Source organism: Oncorhynchus mykiss, chromosome 6, assembly GCF_013265735.2.
Source record: "Oncorhynchus mykiss isolate Arlee chromosome 6, USDA_OmykA_1.1, whole genome shotgun sequence".
NCBI lineage: Eukaryota > Metazoa > Chordata > Actinopteri > Salmoniformes > Salmonidae > Oncorhynchus > Oncorhynchus mykiss.
Genome location: NC_048570.1, coordinates 46,655,719 through 46,677,516, shown reverse-complemented (window position 1 = coordinate 46,677,516; position 21,798 = coordinate 46,655,719). Strand labels below are relative to the sequence as shown.

General features: G+C 40.6%; 1 protein-coding gene across 5 annotated transcripts in view; it reads right to left on the bottom strand.

The window, feature by feature from the left end:
• msh3 (mutS homolog 3 (E. coli)) overlaps positions 1–21,798 on the bottom strand; it is a 134,028-nt gene that overhangs the window by 31,446 nt on the left and 80,784 nt on the right. For all 5 annotated transcript variants that reach the window (XM_036980257.1, XM_021606650.2, XM_021606651.2 and 2 more), the window contains one exon: positions 7,855–8,041. In XM_036980257.1, coding sequence (XP_036836152.1) covers positions 7,855–8,041 — 187 coding nt within the window. The remainder of the gene's footprint in view (positions 1–7,854; positions 8,042–21,798) is intronic.

Sequence of the window (21,798 nt, the reverse complement as noted above, 5' to 3'; positions counted from 1 at the left end):
AGTTCCTAGGGCTTCCACTAGATGTCAACAGTCCTTAGAAAGAGTCATCATGCTGGTTTTTGGAAAAATGAGCCAGAAATTCAAGTTTTTCTAAGTGGCTCCCATTTTGGCTGTAGTGTTTCCGAGCACGTGGAAGAGAGCACATTCTTTGGTATTTTTCTCCGGTAAAGACAGTATCGATTCCTCGTCTTAAATTTGATAGTTTATTTACGTATTAGGGTACCTAAGGTTTGATTATAAACGTTGTTTGACTTGTTTGGAAAAGTTTATTAGTAACGTTTGGGATTCATTTTGTATGTATTTTGATGGAGGGAAACTGGGTGGATTATTGACTGAAGCGCACCAGCTAAACTGAGTTTTTATGGATATAAAGAAGAACATTATCGAACAAAAGGACCTTTTGGAGTGTCAACAGAAGAAGATCATCAAAGGTAAGGCATTTATAATATCGCTATTTCTGACTTTCGTGGCGCACCTGCCTGGTTGAAATCTGTTTTTCATGCTTTTGTATGCGGGGCGCTGTCCTTTTTGAAATCTGACACAGCTGCTGGATTAACAAGAAGTTAAGCTTTATTTTGATGTATTACACTTGTAATTTTATGAAAGTTCAATATTTATAATTCTGTAGTTTGAATTTCACGCTCTGCAATTTCACCGGATGTTGGCCAGGTGGGACATAAGAAATAAACAGGTCAACATTCACAAAGCTGCGGGTCCAGATGGATTACCACCCAGGACTTGTACTCAAAAGCATGCGCAGACCAACTGGCAAGTGTCTTCACTGACATTTTCAACCTCTCGCTGACTGAGTCTGTAATACCTAGATGTTTCAAACAGACCACCATAGTCCCTGTTCCCAAGAAAGCAAAGGTAACCTGCCTAAATGATTAACTCCCTGGAACACTCACGTCGGTAGCCATAAAGTTATTTCGAAAGGCTGGTCATGGCTCACAACACCATCCCTGAAACCCTAGACACACTCCAATTCGCATACCGCCCTAACAGATCCACAGATGATGCAATCTCAATCGCTCTCCACACTACCCTTTCCCACCTGGACAAAAGGAACACCTATGTGAGAATGCTGTTTTTTGACTACAGCTCATAGTGCCCACAAAGTTCATCACTAAGCTAAGGACCTGGGACTAAACACCTCCCTCTGCAACTGGATCCTGGAGTTTTTGACCGACCACCGACCAGGTGGTAAGGGTAGGCAACAACACATCTTCCATGCTGATTCTCAGCAACGCGTGCTTAGTGCCACCCTGTACTCCCTGTTCACCCATGACTGCATGGCTAAGGACCATCATTACGTTTGATGACAACACAAAAGCAGTAGGCATGATCACCAACAATGATGAGACCCCCCCCCACCCCCCCTCCTTTGTTTTTACACTGCTGCTACTCGCTGTTTATTAACTATGCATAGTCGTTTTACAAATTACCTAACTTGTATCCCCGCACATTGACTCGGTACTGGTACCCCCTGTATATAGCCTCGTTATTGTTATGTAATTTTCTTTTGTTAATTTTTGATTATTATTATTAATATATATATTTTTTTACTTTAGTTTATTTAGTACATATTTATTTATTGAACCTCATTGTTGGTTAAGGGCTTGTAAAGTAAGCAGTTCACCTGTTGTATTCGGCACATGTGACAAATGATTTGATTTGTAAGCAGACTGACCCAGGTTTTTTTTAAATAGGATTTTGCCTATTCTTAGATCTTTTCCATTTCTCTTCATCCCCCAAAAAACTCCCAGGTCCTTGCCGATGACAAGCATACCTTAACATGCAGCCACTACCCTGCTTGAAAATGAGTGGTACTGATGCTTTGTGTTTGTGGCAACACAAACATAAGGCTTTGTATTCAGGACATAAAGTTTATTGCTTTGCCACATTTTTGGGGCGATTTAACCTTTCTGATCTCCCCATCCCGGATCTGGGATCGTGAATACAGACTCAAGCTCATTACCATAACGCAACGTTAACTATTCATGAAAATCGCAAATGAAATGAAATAAATATGCCATCTCTCAAGCTTAGCCTTTTGTAAACAACACTGTCATCTCAGATTTTCAAAATATGCTTCTCAACCATAGGAAAACAATCGTTTGTGTAAAAGTAGCTAGCTAGCGTAGCATTTAGCGTTAGCATTAGCGTTAGCATCCAGCACGCAACATTTCAACAAAAACATAAAAGCCTTCAAATAAAATCATTTACCTTTGAAGAACTTCTGATGTTTTCAATGAGGATACTCTCAGTTAGATAGCAGATGCTCAGTTTTTCCAAAAAGATTCTTTGTGTATTAGAAATAGCTCCGTTTTATACATCACATTTGGCTACCAAAAAAACCTGGAAATTCAGTCCTCAAAACGCAAACTTTTTTCCAAATTAACTCCATAATATCGACTGAAAACATGGCAAACGTTGTTTAGAATCAATCCTCAAGGTGTTTTTCACATATCTCTTCAATGATATATCGTTCATGGAAGCATGGTTTCTCCCCTCAATCAAATGGAAAAGTACAAGCAGCTGGCAATTGCGCACCGAATTCCACGCAGGACACCAGGCGGACACTTGGAAAATGTAGTCTCTTATGGTCAATCTTCCAATGATATGCCTACAAATACGTCACAATGCTGCTAACACCTTGGGGGAACGACAGAAAGTGTAGGCTCATTCCTTGCGCAATCACAGCCATATAAGGAGACAATGGAAAACAGAGCTTCAGAAATTCTGCTCATTTCCTGGTTGACGCATCATCTTGGTTTCGCCTGTAGAATGAGTTCTGGGGCACTTACAGACAATATCTTTGCAGATTCTGAAACTTCAGAGTGTTTTCTTTCAAAAACTGTCAAGAATATGCATAGTCGAGCATCTTTTCGTGACAAAATATTGCGCTTAAAACGGGAACGTTTTTTATCCAAAAATGAAATAGCGCCCCTAGAGATCAAAGAGGTTAATGCGACAAAATGAATGTTTGTAGCCAATCTGAGTTCATGCCTGCCTTGAATTTAATTGTGAATAAGGCTGAGATAATTATGCTGAGGGTCAACTAGCCAACTTGTCCCATATCTAGGCTGCTCGGACGAGACGTGAACCCGGGAGCCTGGCTAGCTAGCAACTAACTAAATAAATAGATACAATTTCAATAATGTAGGCTATCTGGCCTGAATTACATTTTAAATATGGCTTAGATATGGCTGAGAACAAAATATATTGAGCATCAATATTGTCGGGATATAGCATTAGCTAGCTAGCTAAAAATGTGTGTAGCCATCTAGCAACTGCTGCTAAGGTACAAGAGAGTGGCTAGGTTTCAGGTTTGCGTAACAGCTTGGTACATAATAACTGGTAGATTTCCAATGAGGACATACTGCATATTTCACTTTGAATGAGACAGTATAGCTGTGTTTGAATACTCATACTAACCGCACTATTTGTGACATACATTGAGTATGTAGTATGCTTATTGGTCATAGCATAGGTATAGTTAGTAGACCAAAAGTTCCCGGATGTAGTACTACATTCACCAAAATACAAAGAATATCAGCAGTGGACACTATTTCTGTGCTTTTAGGGCCCATAATGCAATTCTTCATAAAATGGGCGAGGCGTCACAACATTTTCAGATTTGAAGAAAATCTGATGAGAGTGGATACAAATTCTTTGCTTTAACAAAAACATATATATTTTTTTGCAATGTAATAAAGTAATGCCTTTTCAAATGAGATAAGTTACATGTTATGTTGGCTAGCAATTTGTTAGCTACACTATCCTTACGAACCGAATAGCATATCATTACAGCAGTATGTACTGGTATGTTAGCTAGCTACCAAACGTTAGTTGGCTACTAAAGGTGTGTTCGTAAATTCAGAGCGGTTCGGTCACGGAGCGTTCAGAGCGCACACTACACTAGATGCCTTACTCTCGCCGAGGAGTAGGGTTGATCAGAGTGTTCTGACCTCACAACGGCAGTCAAGCACCCGAGCTAACTGGCTAACATTGGCTAGCATGCTAGCTACTTCCAGACACAAATAAAAGAACACCTCACTCTGACCATTTTACACGCCCTAGCAGAGCTGATTAGGCTGTTTTCATGTTATCCTGAGCGTTGGTGACAATTTAATTATGATTTTTTTGCCGACGTTTACTGACACCGGCCATATTCAATGGGTGTTGAGTGTTCGTAAATTCTTCAGTTATTCTGTATTCTGGCACACTCAGACGGGAATACTCTGAAACCGGAGAGAATAGCCAGAGTGAATTTACGAACGCAACCTATTGACTTCATTATTCAAGTGATTCTTAGCATAGCTAAGTGGTATAGTCATTGTGCGTTCTTAATAGACATTGTTAATGAAGTCGTACGATGTCTAGCTAGTAATTTGTTATGCCTACAAGGTAGCAAGAAGTTGCGTAGCAACAGCATCAACTTCCGGTAGACAGGCGAAGCGCTAGTACTCTCAACTGAAAGTTTACCGTTCATTGACAGTATACTAAAAATGAACAAATAGTATATAGTATGTAGTATATACACTCATTAAGTATGTAGTATACAGTATGTTAGTATGGGTATTTGAACACAGCTTATGATCTGTAATCCTAATTCTGTCCATCATTTTCTGTTTCTACTTTTAGCCTGTTACCCCTATGTAATGAATTCGCTTCACTTCATGATTTTCTGTAAAATATAGCAGAGAAAAGATTGTTGTTCATTCTCTGATATTCAACGGGAAGGCACTTCTGATATGTAATCTTTCGCTGTCATTGAAGTGTCACTGTTTTAAACTTACACGACATGTCCCTATAGAAGAATGCAACATTTCTATCCATCTTTCCAGCAAGAAAATTATCGTTTGTGTCTATAATATACTGTACCATGGGGTGTTATACTGTATATTTAAATAATGTATTCTCAACATTGCTCATTCTAATATTTCAACTACTGTTCATTGAATTTTAGTTACACTGTTTATACACACCACATATCTATTTATATACTGGTATCTTGACATAGATAGCGCACTCTAATATATTTACTGCTGTACACACTGTATCATTCTTAGTACATCTTGCGTAAATCTATCCGATGTATATACGAATAGATTGTTATATTGTCACTGTTATAATGCTTTTTGGGTTGTCAATTGGATTTGTTCCAACATTTCTTGATTTATTTTACATTTCAATTTTTTTGTGTACTTGTTTGACAATTTTGCTGCACCTAGCTAGTAACATAAGCATCTTGCTGCACCTGGTATAACATCTGCTAAACTGTGTACGCAAGCAATAAACTTTTATGTGAACATAAAAATATTGTCTCAATTACATTGTGTAATTTATTGACGGTCCCTAACTACCCCCAGAGATAGGCTATCCAATGTCAAACCAATTTTGCCTTGGTCGCACACCAGTTGTCAGAATAACTTGTCTAACTGATTCCTACTTGCAAAAAACACACCTGAGACACCGACATCAAACCACACACAGAAACTAACCCACGTTTGAATTCAGTCATGGCCGCTAGTGTTAATTAATTAACCAAATCTAAAACGAGGCCAGCGTTTTCTGTGATATGAATGAGATGAAATAGAAATAAACATAAAAGCTAATTGACCAACTAAGCTTGATTGCATTTAGATTAATATATTTGAGTCATTTAGCAGACGCTCCAATCCAGAGGGACAAGAAGCACATTCAATTGAGGAAGGTGAAACAACAACCACATAGTAAAACCTTGATTGGATGAGTGCGCAGAGGTCGACAACAACACAGCTTTACAGCCAGCCTTATCATGGAGCTGCACACAGGGGCCCATTTCTCTCCAGCTCCATCAGCTTTCCAGCTAGTAAACATATGGTGGATGATTCCTCACCACTGTAGATTCTGCTAAACAAGATCCCCCATGTGCACCAATAAGCTCATTCCCCCAAGACCTGAATGTGCGCTGATAAATATATATCCCCCCTGGAGTGGTGGAGTCTAGATGGAACTAAATGAGACCTGAAAGGCAGAGAGACCAGTAGCATGCAGTCGCACGCACCCACATTCGAGCGCACACACAGATCAGGTAACAAGCCACTGTTCTGTCACTTAAAGAGTCAAACCAGGAACAATTTGCAATATCCAGAGGAGTCCTGAGGGACATCAGGTAACTTCTCTACTCTCCACACCTCTATCTCTGCCTCGTCATGTCTCCTCTCCTGCTCTTTATGCATCTGCCTTCCTCTTCTCTCTACCTCCTATTTGGATCAATTCTCCCCTCCTTTTAAAACAAATAAAAAATTGCAGTTCTGAAGCAGAGGTGATATAAGATCCTCTCCCACATACACACACCCACACGCACACAAACACTAACAAGCAACTCCATTATATTAGCATTATAGATCAATTCTACCTCCCCCAATTATACTCCCTCTTCTAGCTCTGTTCGGCTCCCAGTCTCTCTCTAGGGCCTACTCTACGTATGGAAAACAAACTATCACAGCGCTCTCACACTCACACACTCACACACAAAACACCCACGCACATCACCAATAAGCTTTATTGGAGGCCATAACTTAGTGATTTGGATGGCGTCTGACATCAAACCCCACTGGAGGTGTTGACTCAGCTCTATGGGGTACAGAGGGAGGGAGGTGTGTGTGTATTGAAAAGTGTATAGCACTATGTTACCAGTGAAGCCAGGGAGACATATGTCAGGAAGGCCAGAACACACCGTGCCGACGAAAGTCTAAAAGCAGTGGGTGGCTGCAGAGTGTTCACAATCACCATGTGTGTGGTGATTTAACATGTAGATTCGTCAAGATTGAACAGAAAATGACCGCCGACGTTCTATCTAAGAAGATAGGATGGCCACCCGCTGCTTTTTCCCGTTCATCAGCATGGTGTGTTTTGGCCTTTACACTTACAGTCAAGTGAAGTAACTATAGTGAAGAAAATAACACCCTCCTTACAATCAAACATTGGGGAGGTTTGATAATGCTGTGGGGTTATTTTGCTGCCTCTGGTACTGGCGGCCTTGAACATGTGCAAGAAATGAAACCAACAGATGATCAAGGTGTTTTGGATTGTAATGTTCAACCCATTGTCCAAAAACTGGGTCTCCTTTGAACTTCGTGGGTCTTTCAGCAGGACAACAACCCCAAACACACATAAAAATCACCCAGTGTTGGTTCAAGAAGATTTGGCGGACTGTTCTGGAATGGCGAGTGATGAGTCCAGATCTGAATCCCATCAATAACCTATGGAGATATCTGAAAACAGCAGTTGGTCGAAGGCAACCCAAAAACATTGAAGAATTGGAACCGTTTGAAGTTGAAGAGCGGGCCAAATTGCCAATAGAACGGAGCTGCAAGCTCATTGATGGCTACAAAAAGCATGTGTTGGCAGTTCTTGGCCAAGGGCTATGTAATCGAGTACTAGCTCAGGGGTGCCAATAATTATGCCAATGCCATTTGTTTTTACTTTTAAAATGTAAATAGTAAATTCTGTAAAAAAAACAATTGGTTCTGCAATGTTGAAAATCCAATTACAGGTAACGAGGTGGTTAGAGAGTTAGGCCAGTTACCGAAAGGTTGCTGGATCGAATCCCCGAGCAGACAAGGTAAAAAATCTGTCGTTCTGCCCCTGAACAAGGCAGTTAACCCACTCACCACACTCTATTTCTACTTATTTAAGAAGAAAAAATTTGCAAGTGTGCCACAATATTACGTCGTAATTGCATCTAAAGTGAAGGGACCCCCCCCCCCCCAAAAAGGAGTCTTGTTGTGGAATTATGCTCGTTCAACGACTAGGATAGGATAATAGGATGACATACAGATGCATGCATGCACACACACTCACATCTCTGATGAAGTACTCCAGAGTAGCATAGGCGATAGCTATCCCGTCGTGGGTGCTGGTGCCCCGCCCCAACTCGTCCAGGATGACCAATGACCTCTCGGTTGCCCGGGTGATAATTTCCGAGGCTTCCGTCAGCTCCTCCATGAATGTGCTTCGGCCCTTATAGATGCTGTCAGATGCTCCCATTCTACCAAAACACACACACATTAATTATGCTTTCAGACGTTCCCATCCTACAGACCAATAACACACAGGAGAGAAGAATTTTAGAATGAAATGTGTCTACTTCATTCTACTCATTTTATTTCTACATTTTACAGGCAGAGGGGAGGAACACAGCTTTAGGGTGTTTGTGTGAGTGTGTTCCACAAAGCAGTGAAAAGACAAAACAGTTTGTATTTGTACTAATACCTACACGTGTTGGACCTGTGTGACACCCATAGCCTACCGTCCATTAATAACAACACACAATCTCCTTGCACAACCTTGAACCCCCTCCTACAGACTGCGACTCAACTCAACTCACAGCACAAAAAAAGAGAGGGATTGAGAGGAACACACACACAGGTACATTACGTGACCAAAAGTACGTGGACACCTGCTGGTCGAACAACCAATTCCAAAATGATGGGCATTAATATGGAGTCGGTCTCCCCTTTTCTGCTATAACAGCCCCCCCACTCTTCTTGGGAAGGAATTCCACTAGATGTTGGAACATGGCTGTAGGGACTTGCTTCCATTCAGCCAAATAAGCATGAGTGAGGTCAGGCACGGATGTTGGGCGATTAGGCCTGGTTCGTAGTCGGCTTTCAAATTCATCCCAAAGGTGTTAGATGGGGTTGAGGTAAGTACTCTGTGCAGGCCAATCAAGTTCTTTGATGCCAATCTCGATAAACCATTTCTGTATGCACCTCGCTTTTGTGCAGGAAAGGGCCTTTCCCAAACTGTTGGCAGAAAGTTGGAAGTACAGAATCGTCTAAAATGTCAGCTGTAGCGTTAAGATTTTGCTTCACTGGAACTAAGGGGCCTAGCCTGATCCAAGAAAAACAGCCCCAGACCATTGTTCCTCCTGCACCAAACTTTACAGTTTGCACTATGCATTGAGGCAGGTAGCGTTCTCTTGGCATCCTCCAAACAAATCCACAAATTTGAACGAGTGTCCACATACTATTTCAAGTAATTTTAGAGGCTGTGTGTGTGTGTGTGTGTGTGTTTGGCCGTGTTTAACTATTCTTGTGTGGACCGGAAGTCCCCACAAGAATAGTAAACAAACAAAAAATTGACCAACTGGGAACATTTTGTTAGTCCCAACCAGGTCAAATGCTATTTCTAGGGGGTTTAGGGTTAAGGTAAGAATTAGTGATAGAATTAAGTCAAGGGTTAGGGTTAGGAGCTAGGGTTCATTTTAGGGTTAGGAGCTAGGTTTTGGTTTAGGGTTAGGTTTTTGGGTTAAGGTTAGGGTAAGAGTAAAGGTTAGGTAGGAGTTAGGGAAAATAGGATTTTGAATTGGACTGAATTGTGTCCCCACAAGGTTAGGTCTACATTACTATGTGTGTGTGTGTGTGTCAGGGTTTCTGTGAGGAACATGTGTTTGCTGGACATTTGACTGGAAAGATTTTAATTTACCCGACACCATTTCCAAATGCATCAGGAGCGCAACCTGATTAGGACATCCACCCACAGTGCTCAGAATGACATAAATCACATTTATACATATTAACTTCTTGGTGACAGGGGTCAGTATTTTCAAGTCCGGATGAAATGCATGCCCAAATTCAACTGCCTGCTACTCATCCCCAGAAGATAAGATATTTTTTTTTTTTTTTTTTATTTTTTTTTTTACCTTTATTTAACCAGGCAAGTCAGTTAAGAACAAATTCTTATTTTCAATGACGGCCTGGGAACAGTGGGTTAACTGCCTGTTCAGGGGCAGAACGACAGATTTGTACCTTGTCAGCTCGGGGGTTTGAACTCACAACCTTCCGGTTACTAGTCCAACGCTCTAACCACTAGGCTACCCTGCCGCCCCATAATATGAATAATATGTATATTAATATTATTAGTGGATTTTGATAGAAAACACTCTGAAGTTTCTAAAACTGTTTGAATCATGTCTGTGAGTATAACAGAACTTATTTAGCAGGCGAAACCCCGAGGACAAACCATTCAGATTTTGTTTTGTTTTGAGGTCACTCTCTTTTCAATGAAGTTTCATTGGGACTCCAGATTTCTAAGGGACCTTCTTTCAGTTCCTATCGCTTCCACTGGATGTCAACAGTCTTTCGAAATTGGTTGAGGTTTTTCCTTTGTGTAATGAAGAAGTACTGCCATCTTAAACGAAGTGTACTGTTAGATAGAGGCACATGACCAAAAAGCTAGCTACAGGTTGTTTTCCTCCTGTATTGAACACAGATCATCCGGTCTTCAATTTTATCGATTATTTACCTAAAAAAATACCTAAAGTTGTATTACAAAAGTAGTTTGAAATGTTTTGGCAAAGTTTACAGGTAACTTTAGAGATATTTTGTAGTCACGTTGCGCAATTTGGAACCAGTGTTTTTCTGGATCAAACGCGCCAAATAAATTGACATTTTGGATATATATCGACGGAATAATCTAACAAAAGGACCATTTGTGATGTTTATGGGACATATTGGAGTGCCAACAAAAGAAGCTCGTCAAAGGCATGAATTATATTTTTATTTCTGCATTTGTTTCGAGCACGGCACTTGCGAGAGGTTTTATGTGACAGAGGTGAAAATATCTGCTAGAAATGTTGAAACTGAAGAGATCTAATAGACTACTTTGAAGCAAGGTAAGACATGCCTAACAATATACACTGAACAAAAATAAACGCAACTTTGTTACAGTTCATCTAAGGAAATCAGTTAATTGAAATACATCCATTAGGCCCTAATCTATGGATTTCACATCATTGTGAATATAGATATGCATCTGTTGGTCAGAGATACCTTAAAAAAAAAGGGTAGGGGCGTGGATAAGAAAACCAGTCAGTATCTGGTGTGACAACCATTTGCCTCGTGGAACGAGACACTCCTTCGCATAGAGTTGATCAGGCTGTTAATTGTGGAATGTTGTCTCACTCCTCTTCAATGGCTGTGCGAAGTTGCGGTAACTAGAACACGCTGTAGTACACCTCGATCCAAAGCATCCCAAACATGCTCAATGGGTGACATGTCTGGTGAGTATGCAGGCCATGGGAGAACTGGGACGTTTTCAGCATTCAGGAATTCTGTACAGACGCTTGTGACATGGGACCATGCATTATCATTCTGAAAAAGGAGGTAATGGCGGAGGATGAATGGCACAACAATGGGCCTCAGGATCTTGTCATGGTATCTCTGTGCATTGACATTGATTAAATGCAATTGTGTCCATAGCTTATGCCTGCCCATACCATAACCCCACCATGGGGCACTCTGTTCACAGTGTTGACATCAGCAAACCGCTCTTCCACAATATGCCATACAAGCTGTCTGCCATCTCCCCGGTACAGTTGAAACCGGGATTAATCCGAGAAGAGCACACTTCTCCAGCATGCCAGTGGCCATTGAAGGGGAGTATTTGCCCACTGAAGTTGGTTATAACGCCTAACTACAGTCAGGTCAAGACTCTGGTGAGGACAGCGAGCATGCGATGAGCTTCCCTGAGACGTTTCTGACAGTTTGTGCAGAAATTCTTCAGTTGTGCAAACCCACAGCTTCATCAGCTGTCCGGGTGGCTGGTCTCAGACGATCCCGAAGGAGGTTCGGGGCTGGCGTAGTTACACGCTGTCTGCGGTTGTTTTACCAGGAGGCGGCTTATAGTAGAGAAATGAACATGACATTCTCTGGCAACAGTTCTGGTGGACTTTCCTGCAGTCAGCATGCCAATTGCACGCTCCTTCAAAACTCGAGACACCTGTGCCCTTTTGTTATGTGACAAAACTCTACATTTTAGAGTTGCCTTTTATTTTCCCCAGCACAATGTGCACCTGTTATGATCACGCTGTTTAATCAGCTTCTTGATATGCCACACTTGCCAGATGGATGGATTATCGTCGCAAAGGAGAAATGGTCACTAACAAGTATGTAAACAAATTTGTGCACAACATTTGAGAGAAATAAGCTTTTTGTGTGTATGGTACATTTATGGGATCTTTTATTTCAGCTCATGAAACATGGGACAAACACTTTACATGTTCCGTTTATATTTTTGTTCAGTGTATATTAAAATATTCAGGTTTCAAACAATTAAGTATGTTTTGAAAATGCATACTGCCTCCAGCTCATTGCAAAGTGGTGTGTGACGCACTGATGAAGCCTGCCTTCCGTTGCCGTTTAATGCCGCATTCAAAACAACTGGGAACTCGGAAATCTCCGACTTCAGTGCGTTCAAGACAACAGGGGGAAAAAATATCTCTGACTGGGAAAAATAATTTTGAACAGTCATCCAACTTGGAATTCCAACTCGGGAACTTGGGCCGCTTTCTAGAGTTCCGACTTTCCGACCTGAAGGTCACTGACGTCATGATTTGACCTCGTATATTTCAGAGTTTCCAGTTGTCTTGAAAGCACCAATCTCTTGCCCTGTCTGACAGATGTTCCACTCAAAGGCTCTGTATCTGTATGCTGTAAGCATGTAATAAGATAGGCAATGAAAATACTATACACACGCGCCAATTTAATTTGTACACGTGCTAATTTAATTCCCAAAAATTATGCAAATTAACCTATAAGCATGACCAGTCAAATATATTTCCATCGACTGGTATTTCCATCATTAAATAGGATAAAAGGCATTATTTCATAATGGGATTTTTTTCCTAATTCTCCCGGCAAATTGGCAATTTAATTTATTGACTTTTAGAAAATAAAATGTACAAATAAATCGGACAAAAGCAGGCTATTAGCGACTAACGGAAATCCTGGTGTGTGTCCATGCGTGTGTGTGTGTGTGAGCAGAGCCTAAGATTAGGATGCAGATGAGAATTCTGTTGAATGCTGTCAGATCACAGAATAAGAGATTAATGAAACCAGACAGACAGACAGACAGGGAGAGAGAAAAAAATCGCAACTCACATGAACTAGATTAGTCTCTCCCTCACTGATAACCATTGACTAATAATGGATTGTTCACCTCTAAACATTTCAATATACATTTCAATATTCAATATACAAATCAAACAATCCAAATATACAGTCAACAATACAGCCCAATTGTCGCAGTAGTATGACTACAGCCAGTTAGTGCATTGCAGGAACACTCGACTCTTACCAATACAAGCAACATTAATTTCATTTTCAATATGGTTTCCGCACCTCTCAACATGCTTATTGTCATTTGACCAATCAGATAAACTGCTGACGTCTGTAACAACAGATGTAACTTGGGGCTCCCAGGTGGCGCAGCGGTCTAAGGCACTGCACCTCAGTGCTAGAGGTGTCACTGAACCTGAATCCAGGCTGTATCACAACCAGCTGTGATTGGGAGTCCCATAGGGTGGAGCACAAATGGCCCAGCGTTGCCCGGGTTTGGCCGGTGTAGGCCGTCATTGTAAATAAGAATTTGTTTTTAAATGACTTGCCTAGATAAATAAAGGTTAAATAAAAATAATAATAATAATTTTAAAACCATGGTTACGGCACATGCCAGAGAGAGGGGAGGGGTGTGGCCAGCATACCTCTGCATCTCCTCAAACAATTAGGGTGTGCACGTTGCGTGCATGTGTGTCATACTCCAGGAAAGTTTTATCAGTCAAATATATAACGTAGCCTTGCAGTGGATAGACGAGTACAAGACCATGAGGCTATTCAGCTGGCTCAGTGATGCCATGTAGATAACATGCCAAAGCAAACTGTGTGGTCTTTTATTTCTAAATAAAACTATTATTTTGGATACTTCAATATTCTGTGGCTGTACGGACTGGCACTCACTCACAAAATAAGGAGCTGTTATCTGCGTTTCACCAGACCATAAGCATCTGTGGACATCATGGCTGTCTTGGAGTTTCCCCTCGTTTAGGGAGTGATTTTCTGCTGATTCGCTGTACGCATTCATTCCTTTATTTATTCTGTTTCACTTCCTCCATTATTCATTCTCTTGATTAGGCCTCCAGACTAGAGGCAGTTTGCCAGCGAAAACTCAGTCTAAGCGAAGCCAGATGGGTTGTAAGGACCCTCCGTGCCATGCTCTGCCACCCACCCACCCACCCGAAAGCCATTCCATGCCACCTCTGTCCACACTTCCAACAGAATAGACGCCAGTGGAATATTGGAAGACTTGCCCTTTACACAACAACCATGCCCTTCAATCCAGCTATGAAACATTCAGGGCTGGGTCTGGGTGAATGGACCATGATGAGCCTACTTGTGGACTAAAAAACACTTTCAATAGAGAGTCTACAATGAAGGATGGTTTCCCAGACACAGATTAAGCCCAGTCTTAAAAGCAGGCTCAATGTAGAATCTCACCTGAAAATGCTTATTCAGTCCAGGATTAGGCAGAATCTGTGTCACAGAAACAGCCCTTTAAAGTCTACATAGATTGATGGGGTCTGTGACTTCTGGAGTAAGATCAATCATCCCTACTACTAAACTGTCTTTAGAAACAGAGGTCTATCAGTCCCTCCAGCATTTCACAACATTTTTGTATTATATTTGAGGGTTGATGGCTCACCTCTCTAACCGTTAGGCTACTTTGTCAACCGGTAATAGTGCAGTGATTTTTCAAATCTGCATAAAATGCGGGTAATTGTTGATTTATTTAATTGATCACAAAATCCTGGAGAGACTCGCCTATTGTGTTTCTGCTGCTAAGGGATTGACTACGTGTGGATCTTCTGAAGCTCAAAGTCCATGCAGGCTGCATCTAAAGCACTGCGTCAGAGAGATGCTACAATACAGACTGCAGAATCAAGACATGAAAACCATTTTGACATAATATATGACATGAAAACAGAGAAGAGGAGATAGGAGACATCAGAGAACAAAGAGTAATGGCTGGTTTGAATGTACGGTCGATGTAAGGTCCTTTTCAAACAGCTTTCTACATTTCATTTCCTCTGCGGTTTCCATAACAACAGTGAGGAAAAGAGAAAATGTGCTCCATAACCTTCAGATTCAATATGTCCATCAGAGGTAAAATACCATCAGAAACACACGGACAACACACATGCACTCGTCCATCAGCACTCAAATACCATCAGCCATGAACGCACAAACAACGAGACACATACACACTTTCCAACCAAGGGAACACTCTGGTGAACTCTGTTGAGGAGGAAACAGATTATGTCATCTCATCTCCCGAACTAAAATAGCATTCTCTCTGTCCTTTATAACACACACAACGTGTGAGATAAAGAGAGGGATGAGACTGGCAGAGGATGGAGGAATCTACCTTTTCTCTTTGTCATCTCAGAGGAGTGTATATTCATAATGAGTTTATTATCCAGATAAAGCATAATCTTTCTCCCTTTCTCCAAAACGCTTCATTTTAAATGGCCATACAGCATATCTTATTTATAGTAGAGGTCAACCGATTATGATTTTTCAACGCTGATACCGATTATTGGAGGACCAAAAAAGTAGATACCGATTAATCGGCCGAGTTTTTACATTTATTTTTAATAATGACAATTACAACAATACTGAATTAACACTTATTTTAACATAATACAATACATCAATAAAATCAATTTAGCCTCAAATAAATAATGAAACATGTTAAATTTGGTTTAAATAATGCAAAAACAAAGTGTTGGAGAAGAAAGTAAAAGTGCAATATGTGCAATGTAAGAAAGCTAACGTTTAAGTTCCTTGCTCAGAACATGAGAACATATGAAAGCTGGTGGTTCCTTTTAACATGAGTCTTCAATATTCCCAGGTAGGAAGTTTTAGGTTGCAGTTATTATAGGAATTATAGGACTATTTCCCTCTATACCATTTGTATTTCATTAACCTTTGACTATTGGATGTTCTTATAGGCACTTTAGTATTGCCAGTGTAACAGTATAGCTCCCGGCCCTCTCCTCGCTCCTCCCTGGGCTCGAACCAGGAACACAACGACAACAGCCACCCTTGAAGCAGCGTTACCCATGCAGAGCAAGGGGAACAACTACTCCAAGCCTCAGAGCGAGTGACATTTGAAACGCTATTAGCGCGCACCGCGCTAACTAGCTAGCCATTTCACATCGGTTACACTAGCCTAATCTCGGGAGTTGATAGGCTTGAAGTTGAAGAGCTGCTGGCAAAAGCACGAAAGTGCTGTTTGAATGAATGCTTACGATCCTGCTGCTGCCTACCACCGCTCAGTCAGATACTTGTATGCTTGTATGTTCAGAGAGATAATATGCAACGCAGGACACGCTAGATAAACTAGTAATATCATCAACCATGTGTAGTTATAACTAGTGATTATGATTGATTGATTGTTTTTTATATGTTTTTTATAAGTTTAATGCTAGCTAGCAACTTACCTTGGCTTACTGCATTCGCGTAACAGGCAGTCCCCTTGTGGAGTGCAACGAGAGGCAGGTGGTTAGAGCGTTGGACTAGTTAACTGTAATGTTGTCAGCTCGGGGGATCCAATCTTGCAAGGTGAAAATCTGTTGTTCTGCCCCTGAACGAGGCAGTTAACCCACCGTTCCTAGGCCGTCATTGAAAATAAGAATGTGCTCTTAACTGACTTCAAATTTTTAACGGCCAAATCGGTGTCCAAAAATATCGATTTCCGATTGTTATGAAAACTTGAAATCGGCCCTAATTAATCGGCCATTCCGATTAATCGGTCGACCTCTAATTTATAGTCTAGGAGAGAGAAGAGAGAATGAGAAAGGGGTGTAGGAGAGAGAACGAGAAGAAGAAAAGTGGAAACATGTGAGTGTTGGTACTAGAGGGAACATCAGCTACTTCTACAGGGCAGTACTTCAGAACAGAGGGGGAGAGAAAGGGGGAGAGAAATGGGGAGAAAAAGAGCGTGAAGAGAAAAAGCATCAGAGAGACCCTCATACTTCAAGCATTGCTGTGCTTTAAAGACTGGCAGAGCTCTGATCTACAGCTGTAGTACTTAGATAGCCTTTTATACCCTACGAAAACTGTATTGTTCTTTACACCCACAACAACTGAAGTTTGTTGACCTGGTTTGACAGAGATCGAAGAGAGAGAGAGGGACAGAGGTTTCTCACACACACACACACACACACACACACACACACACACACACACACACACACACACACACACACACACAGCCTGTAAATTAGCCAAAGTTGGCGCTCAGAGGGGCGATCCACATGCCAAAGCAGCAGCTACTATTCCTGGGGTCCAGCAAAATTAAGGTAGTTTATACAATTTTTAAAACATTACAATACATTCACAGATTTCACAACACACTGTGTGCCCTCAGGCCCCTACTCCACCACTACCACATATCTACAGTACTAAATGTGTATGTAATAGTGCGTATGTTATGGTGTGTGTGTGTGTGTGTGTATGCATGCGTCTGTGCCAATGTTTGTGTTGCTTCACAGTCCCTGCTGTTCCATAAGACGTTTTTTTCATCTGTTTTTTAAATCAGATTTTACTGCTTGCCGTGCAGCCCTGTTCTGAGCCAATTGCAATTTTCCTAAGTCCCTTTTGTGGCACCTGACCACATGACTGAACAGTAGTCCAGGTGTGACAAAACTAGGGCCTGTAGGACCTGCCTTGTTGATAGTGTTGTTAAGAAGGCAGAGCATTGCTATATTATAGACAGACTTCTCCCCATCGTAGCTACTAATGCATCAATATGTTTTGACCATGACAGTTCACAATCTAAGGTTACTCCAAGCAGTTTAGTCATCTCAACTTGCTCAATTTCCACATTATTTATTACAAGATTTAGTTTAAGTTTAGAGTTTAGTGAGTGTTCTGTTCCAAATACAATGCCTTAAGTTTTAGAAATATTTAGGGATAACTTGTTCCTTGCCACCCACGCTGAAACTAACTGCAGCTCTTTGTTGAGTGTTGCACTCATTCCAGTCGCTGTAGAAGCTGACGTGTATAGTGTTGAGTCATCCACATACATAGACATTCTGGCTTTACTCAATGGCAGGTCGTTAATAAACATTTTAAAAAGCAAGGGGCTTAAACAGCTACCCTGGGGAATTCCTTATTCTATCTGGATTATATTTGAGAGGCTTCCATCAAATAACACCCTCTGTGTTCTGTTAGACAAGTAACTCTTTATCTACATTATAGCAGGGGGTGTAAAGCCATAACACATACTTTTTCCAGCAGCAGACTATGATCGATAATGTCAAAAGCTGCAATGAAGTCTAACAAGACAGCCCCCACAATCATTTTATCATCAATTTCTCTTAGTAAATCATCAGTCATTTGTGTAAGTGCTGTGCTTGTTGAGTGTCCTTCACTATAAGCATGCTGAAATTCTGTTCTGTCGATTTGTTTACTGTGAAACAGCATGTATCTGGTAAAAATAAACATCCCCAGAAGTTTACTAAAGGTTGGTAACAGGCAGATTGGTCAGCTATTTGAGTCAGTAAAGGGGGCTTTATTATTCCTTAGCTTCCCTCCAGGCCTGAGGGCACACGCTCTCTAGTAGGCTTAAATTGAAGATGTGGCAAATAGGAGTCTGCTATGTGGCAATATTGTCTGCTATTATCCTCAGTCATTTTCCATCTAGATTGTCAGACCCCGGTGGCTTGTCATTGTTGATAGGCAATAATACTTTTTTCACCTCTTCCATACTGACTTTACGGAATTCAAAAGTACAATTCTTGTCTTTCATAATTTGGTCCGATATACTTGGATGTGTTGTGCCAGCGTTTGTTGCTGGCATGTCATCCCTAAATTTGCTTAATTGTGCAATGAAAAAGTAATTAAAGGATATCAGTGGGCATTGTGATGAATGAGCCATCTGATTCAATAAATAAAGGAGCCGAGTTGGCTTTTCCCCCCAAAATTTCATTTAAGGTGCCCCAAAGCTTTTTATTATCATTCTTTATAGAATTTATTTTTGCTTCATAGTGTGGTTTATTTTTATTTAGTTTAGTCACATGATTTCTTAATTTGCAGTACGTTTGCCAATTAGTTGGGCTGCCAGACTTAGTTGCCATACCTTTTGCCTCATCCCTCTCAACCATACAATTTTTCAATGTCTCATCAATCCAAGGGGATATAACAGTTTTTACAGTCATTTTCTTAATGGGTGCATGCTTATTAGTAACTGGAATAAGTAGTTTCATAAATGCGTCGAGTGCAGTGTCTGGTTGCTCCTCATTACACACCACAGACCAAAAAATAGTCTTTATATCACCAATATTTGAATCACAACTAAACTTATTGTACATTATATTAGGCCCAGCCTTTGGAACTTTGTTTTTCATTTATATGCTATTATATTGTGTTCACTATATCCTATGGATTTGGATACTGCTTTAAAGCAAATATCTGCAGAGTTAGTAAAGATGTGATCAATGCATGTTGAGGATTTATTTCCTGTGCTGTTTGTAACTACCCTGGTAGATTGACTGATCCAGGTTGCAGGCACTGGTCACAGTTTGAAGTTATTTCCTGAGTGGGCAGCTTGATGATAGCCAGTCAATTTTTTAAATCACCCAGAAAATATACTTCTCTGTTGATATCACATACATTATCAAGCATTTCACACATATTATCCAGATACTGATGGTGGTCTATAGCAGCTTCCTACAAGAATGGGCTTTAGGTGAGGCAGATGAACCTGTAGCCATATTACTTCAACAGAATTGAACATTCGATCGTCTCTAAGCTTTAAAGGAATGTGGTTCTGAATAGACCACAACACCGTTGGCATTTCTGTCTTTTCAGAAGTTGTTATAACCATGTATGGGCAGCTAGATACATGTATCATCAAAGGTATTAAGTGAGTTTCAGAGATTGTCAGAATATGAATGTCATCTGTTACTAGCAAATTATTGATTTCATGAACCTTGTTTCTTAAGCTACATATGTTAACATGTTAGATTAGGTTATTTACATTGTGTCTTCCAATGCCCCAAGGATAATGTACATTTGCTGTAGCTGTAACGGAATTCCTCTTCTTCAGAGGAGGAGTAGCAAGGATCAGACCAATGTGCAGAGTAGTAAGTGTCCATAATGATATATTTAATAAATCAACAGAACACTGAACAAAAATAACAGAAGTACAAACAAACAACCAAAACAGTCCCGTATGGTGAAAACGCTCACACAGGAAACAACCACCCACAAAACACAATAGAAAACAGGCTAACTAAATATGGCACCCAATCAAAGACAACGACTGACACCTGCCTCTGATTGAGAACCATACTAGGCCAAACACATAGAAATATAACAGAACAAAACATAAAAAAACAACATAGAATGCCCACCCCAACTCACACCCTGACCAACTAAAATAAAGACATAAAAAAGGAACTTAATGTCAGGACGTGACAGTTGCCTTATGACATCTCAGCGACACAATGGTAGGGATTAAATGAGCTGGACTTGGGTCATTGATAAGTCATTGTCTCAACGCAGCCTTATAATGCTGAGAAAGGATCCAGCAACCCAAATGATTTTAGTGGATCCCATCCTCTTTATAATACAAGCTTTGTTTCCAGAAGGTATCAGAATTGTCAATAAATGTTAAAACCACAGAGCTGCAATAGTCTCGTAGCCAGTTACGGAGGGCTAAAAGTCTGCTGAACCGTTGAATGCCACGATTTAGGGAGGGCAGAGGGCCAGATATTATGGGGCGTTTGTTGGTGTCAAGTAGAGACTGTCAAGTAGAGACTATCAAGTAGTGACTGACTCACAGCCACGGGAAGCTGGTGATATCCTAAACTTTTGCCCCAGGAAAACAGAAAGTCTTTGCCCCAGGTACAGATACATGCCTCACCGTCGAACTCCCTATCAAAATCACCGGAATGATCACGGCCTCGAAGAACATTGCGAGGCCAAAGTCACAGAACTCACCTGAGAAGCTCTGATCCAGAGAGCACGACCCAGTGGAGGTATACTTTCTGGGTGATTTAAATATTGACTGGCTTTCATCAGGCTGCCCACTCAAGAGAGAGCTTCAAACTGTAACTAGTGCCTGCAACCTGGTTCAGGTTATCAATCAACCTACCAGGGTAGTGACAAACAGCACAGGAATGAAATCATCAACATGTATTGATCATATCTTTACTAATACTGCAGAAATTGGTTTGAAAGCAGTATACAAATCCATCGGATGTAGTGATCACAATATAATAGCCATATCTATGAAAACCAAAGTTCCAAAGGCTGGGCCTAATATAGTGTATGAGGTTTTGTAGTGATTCCTATGTTGTTGATGTGAAGAATATTTGTTGGTCCATGGTGTGTAATGGCGAGCAACACTTGACACATTTATTTCTTATCCCAGTTACTAATAAGCACGCACCCATTAAAAAAAATGATTGTAAAAACTTAAATCACGTGGATAGATGAGGAATTGAAAAACTGTATGGTTGAGAGGGATGAGGCAAAAGAGATGGCAAATAGGTCTGGCTGTAAAACCGATTGGCAAGCGTAACGCAAATTGAGAAATTATGTGACTAAACTGAATAAAAAGAAGAAGAAACCACACTATGAAACAAAGATAAATGATAAAGAATGATAGTAAAAAGCTTTGGCGCACCTTAAATGAAATGTTGGGCTAAAGACAAACTTATTCATTGAATCATAGCTCAGTCATGACAAAATCCACTGATATTGATAATCCACTGATACTACTTTAATGATTTTTTAAATTGGCAAGCTTAGGCATGACTTGCAAACTTAGGCATGACTTGCCAGCAATAAACGCTGACACTACACATCCAAATATATTTGATCAAATTACAAAAGACAAGCATTGTAATTTTGAATTCTGTAAAGTAAAAGGTGAAAAAATATTATTGTCTATCAG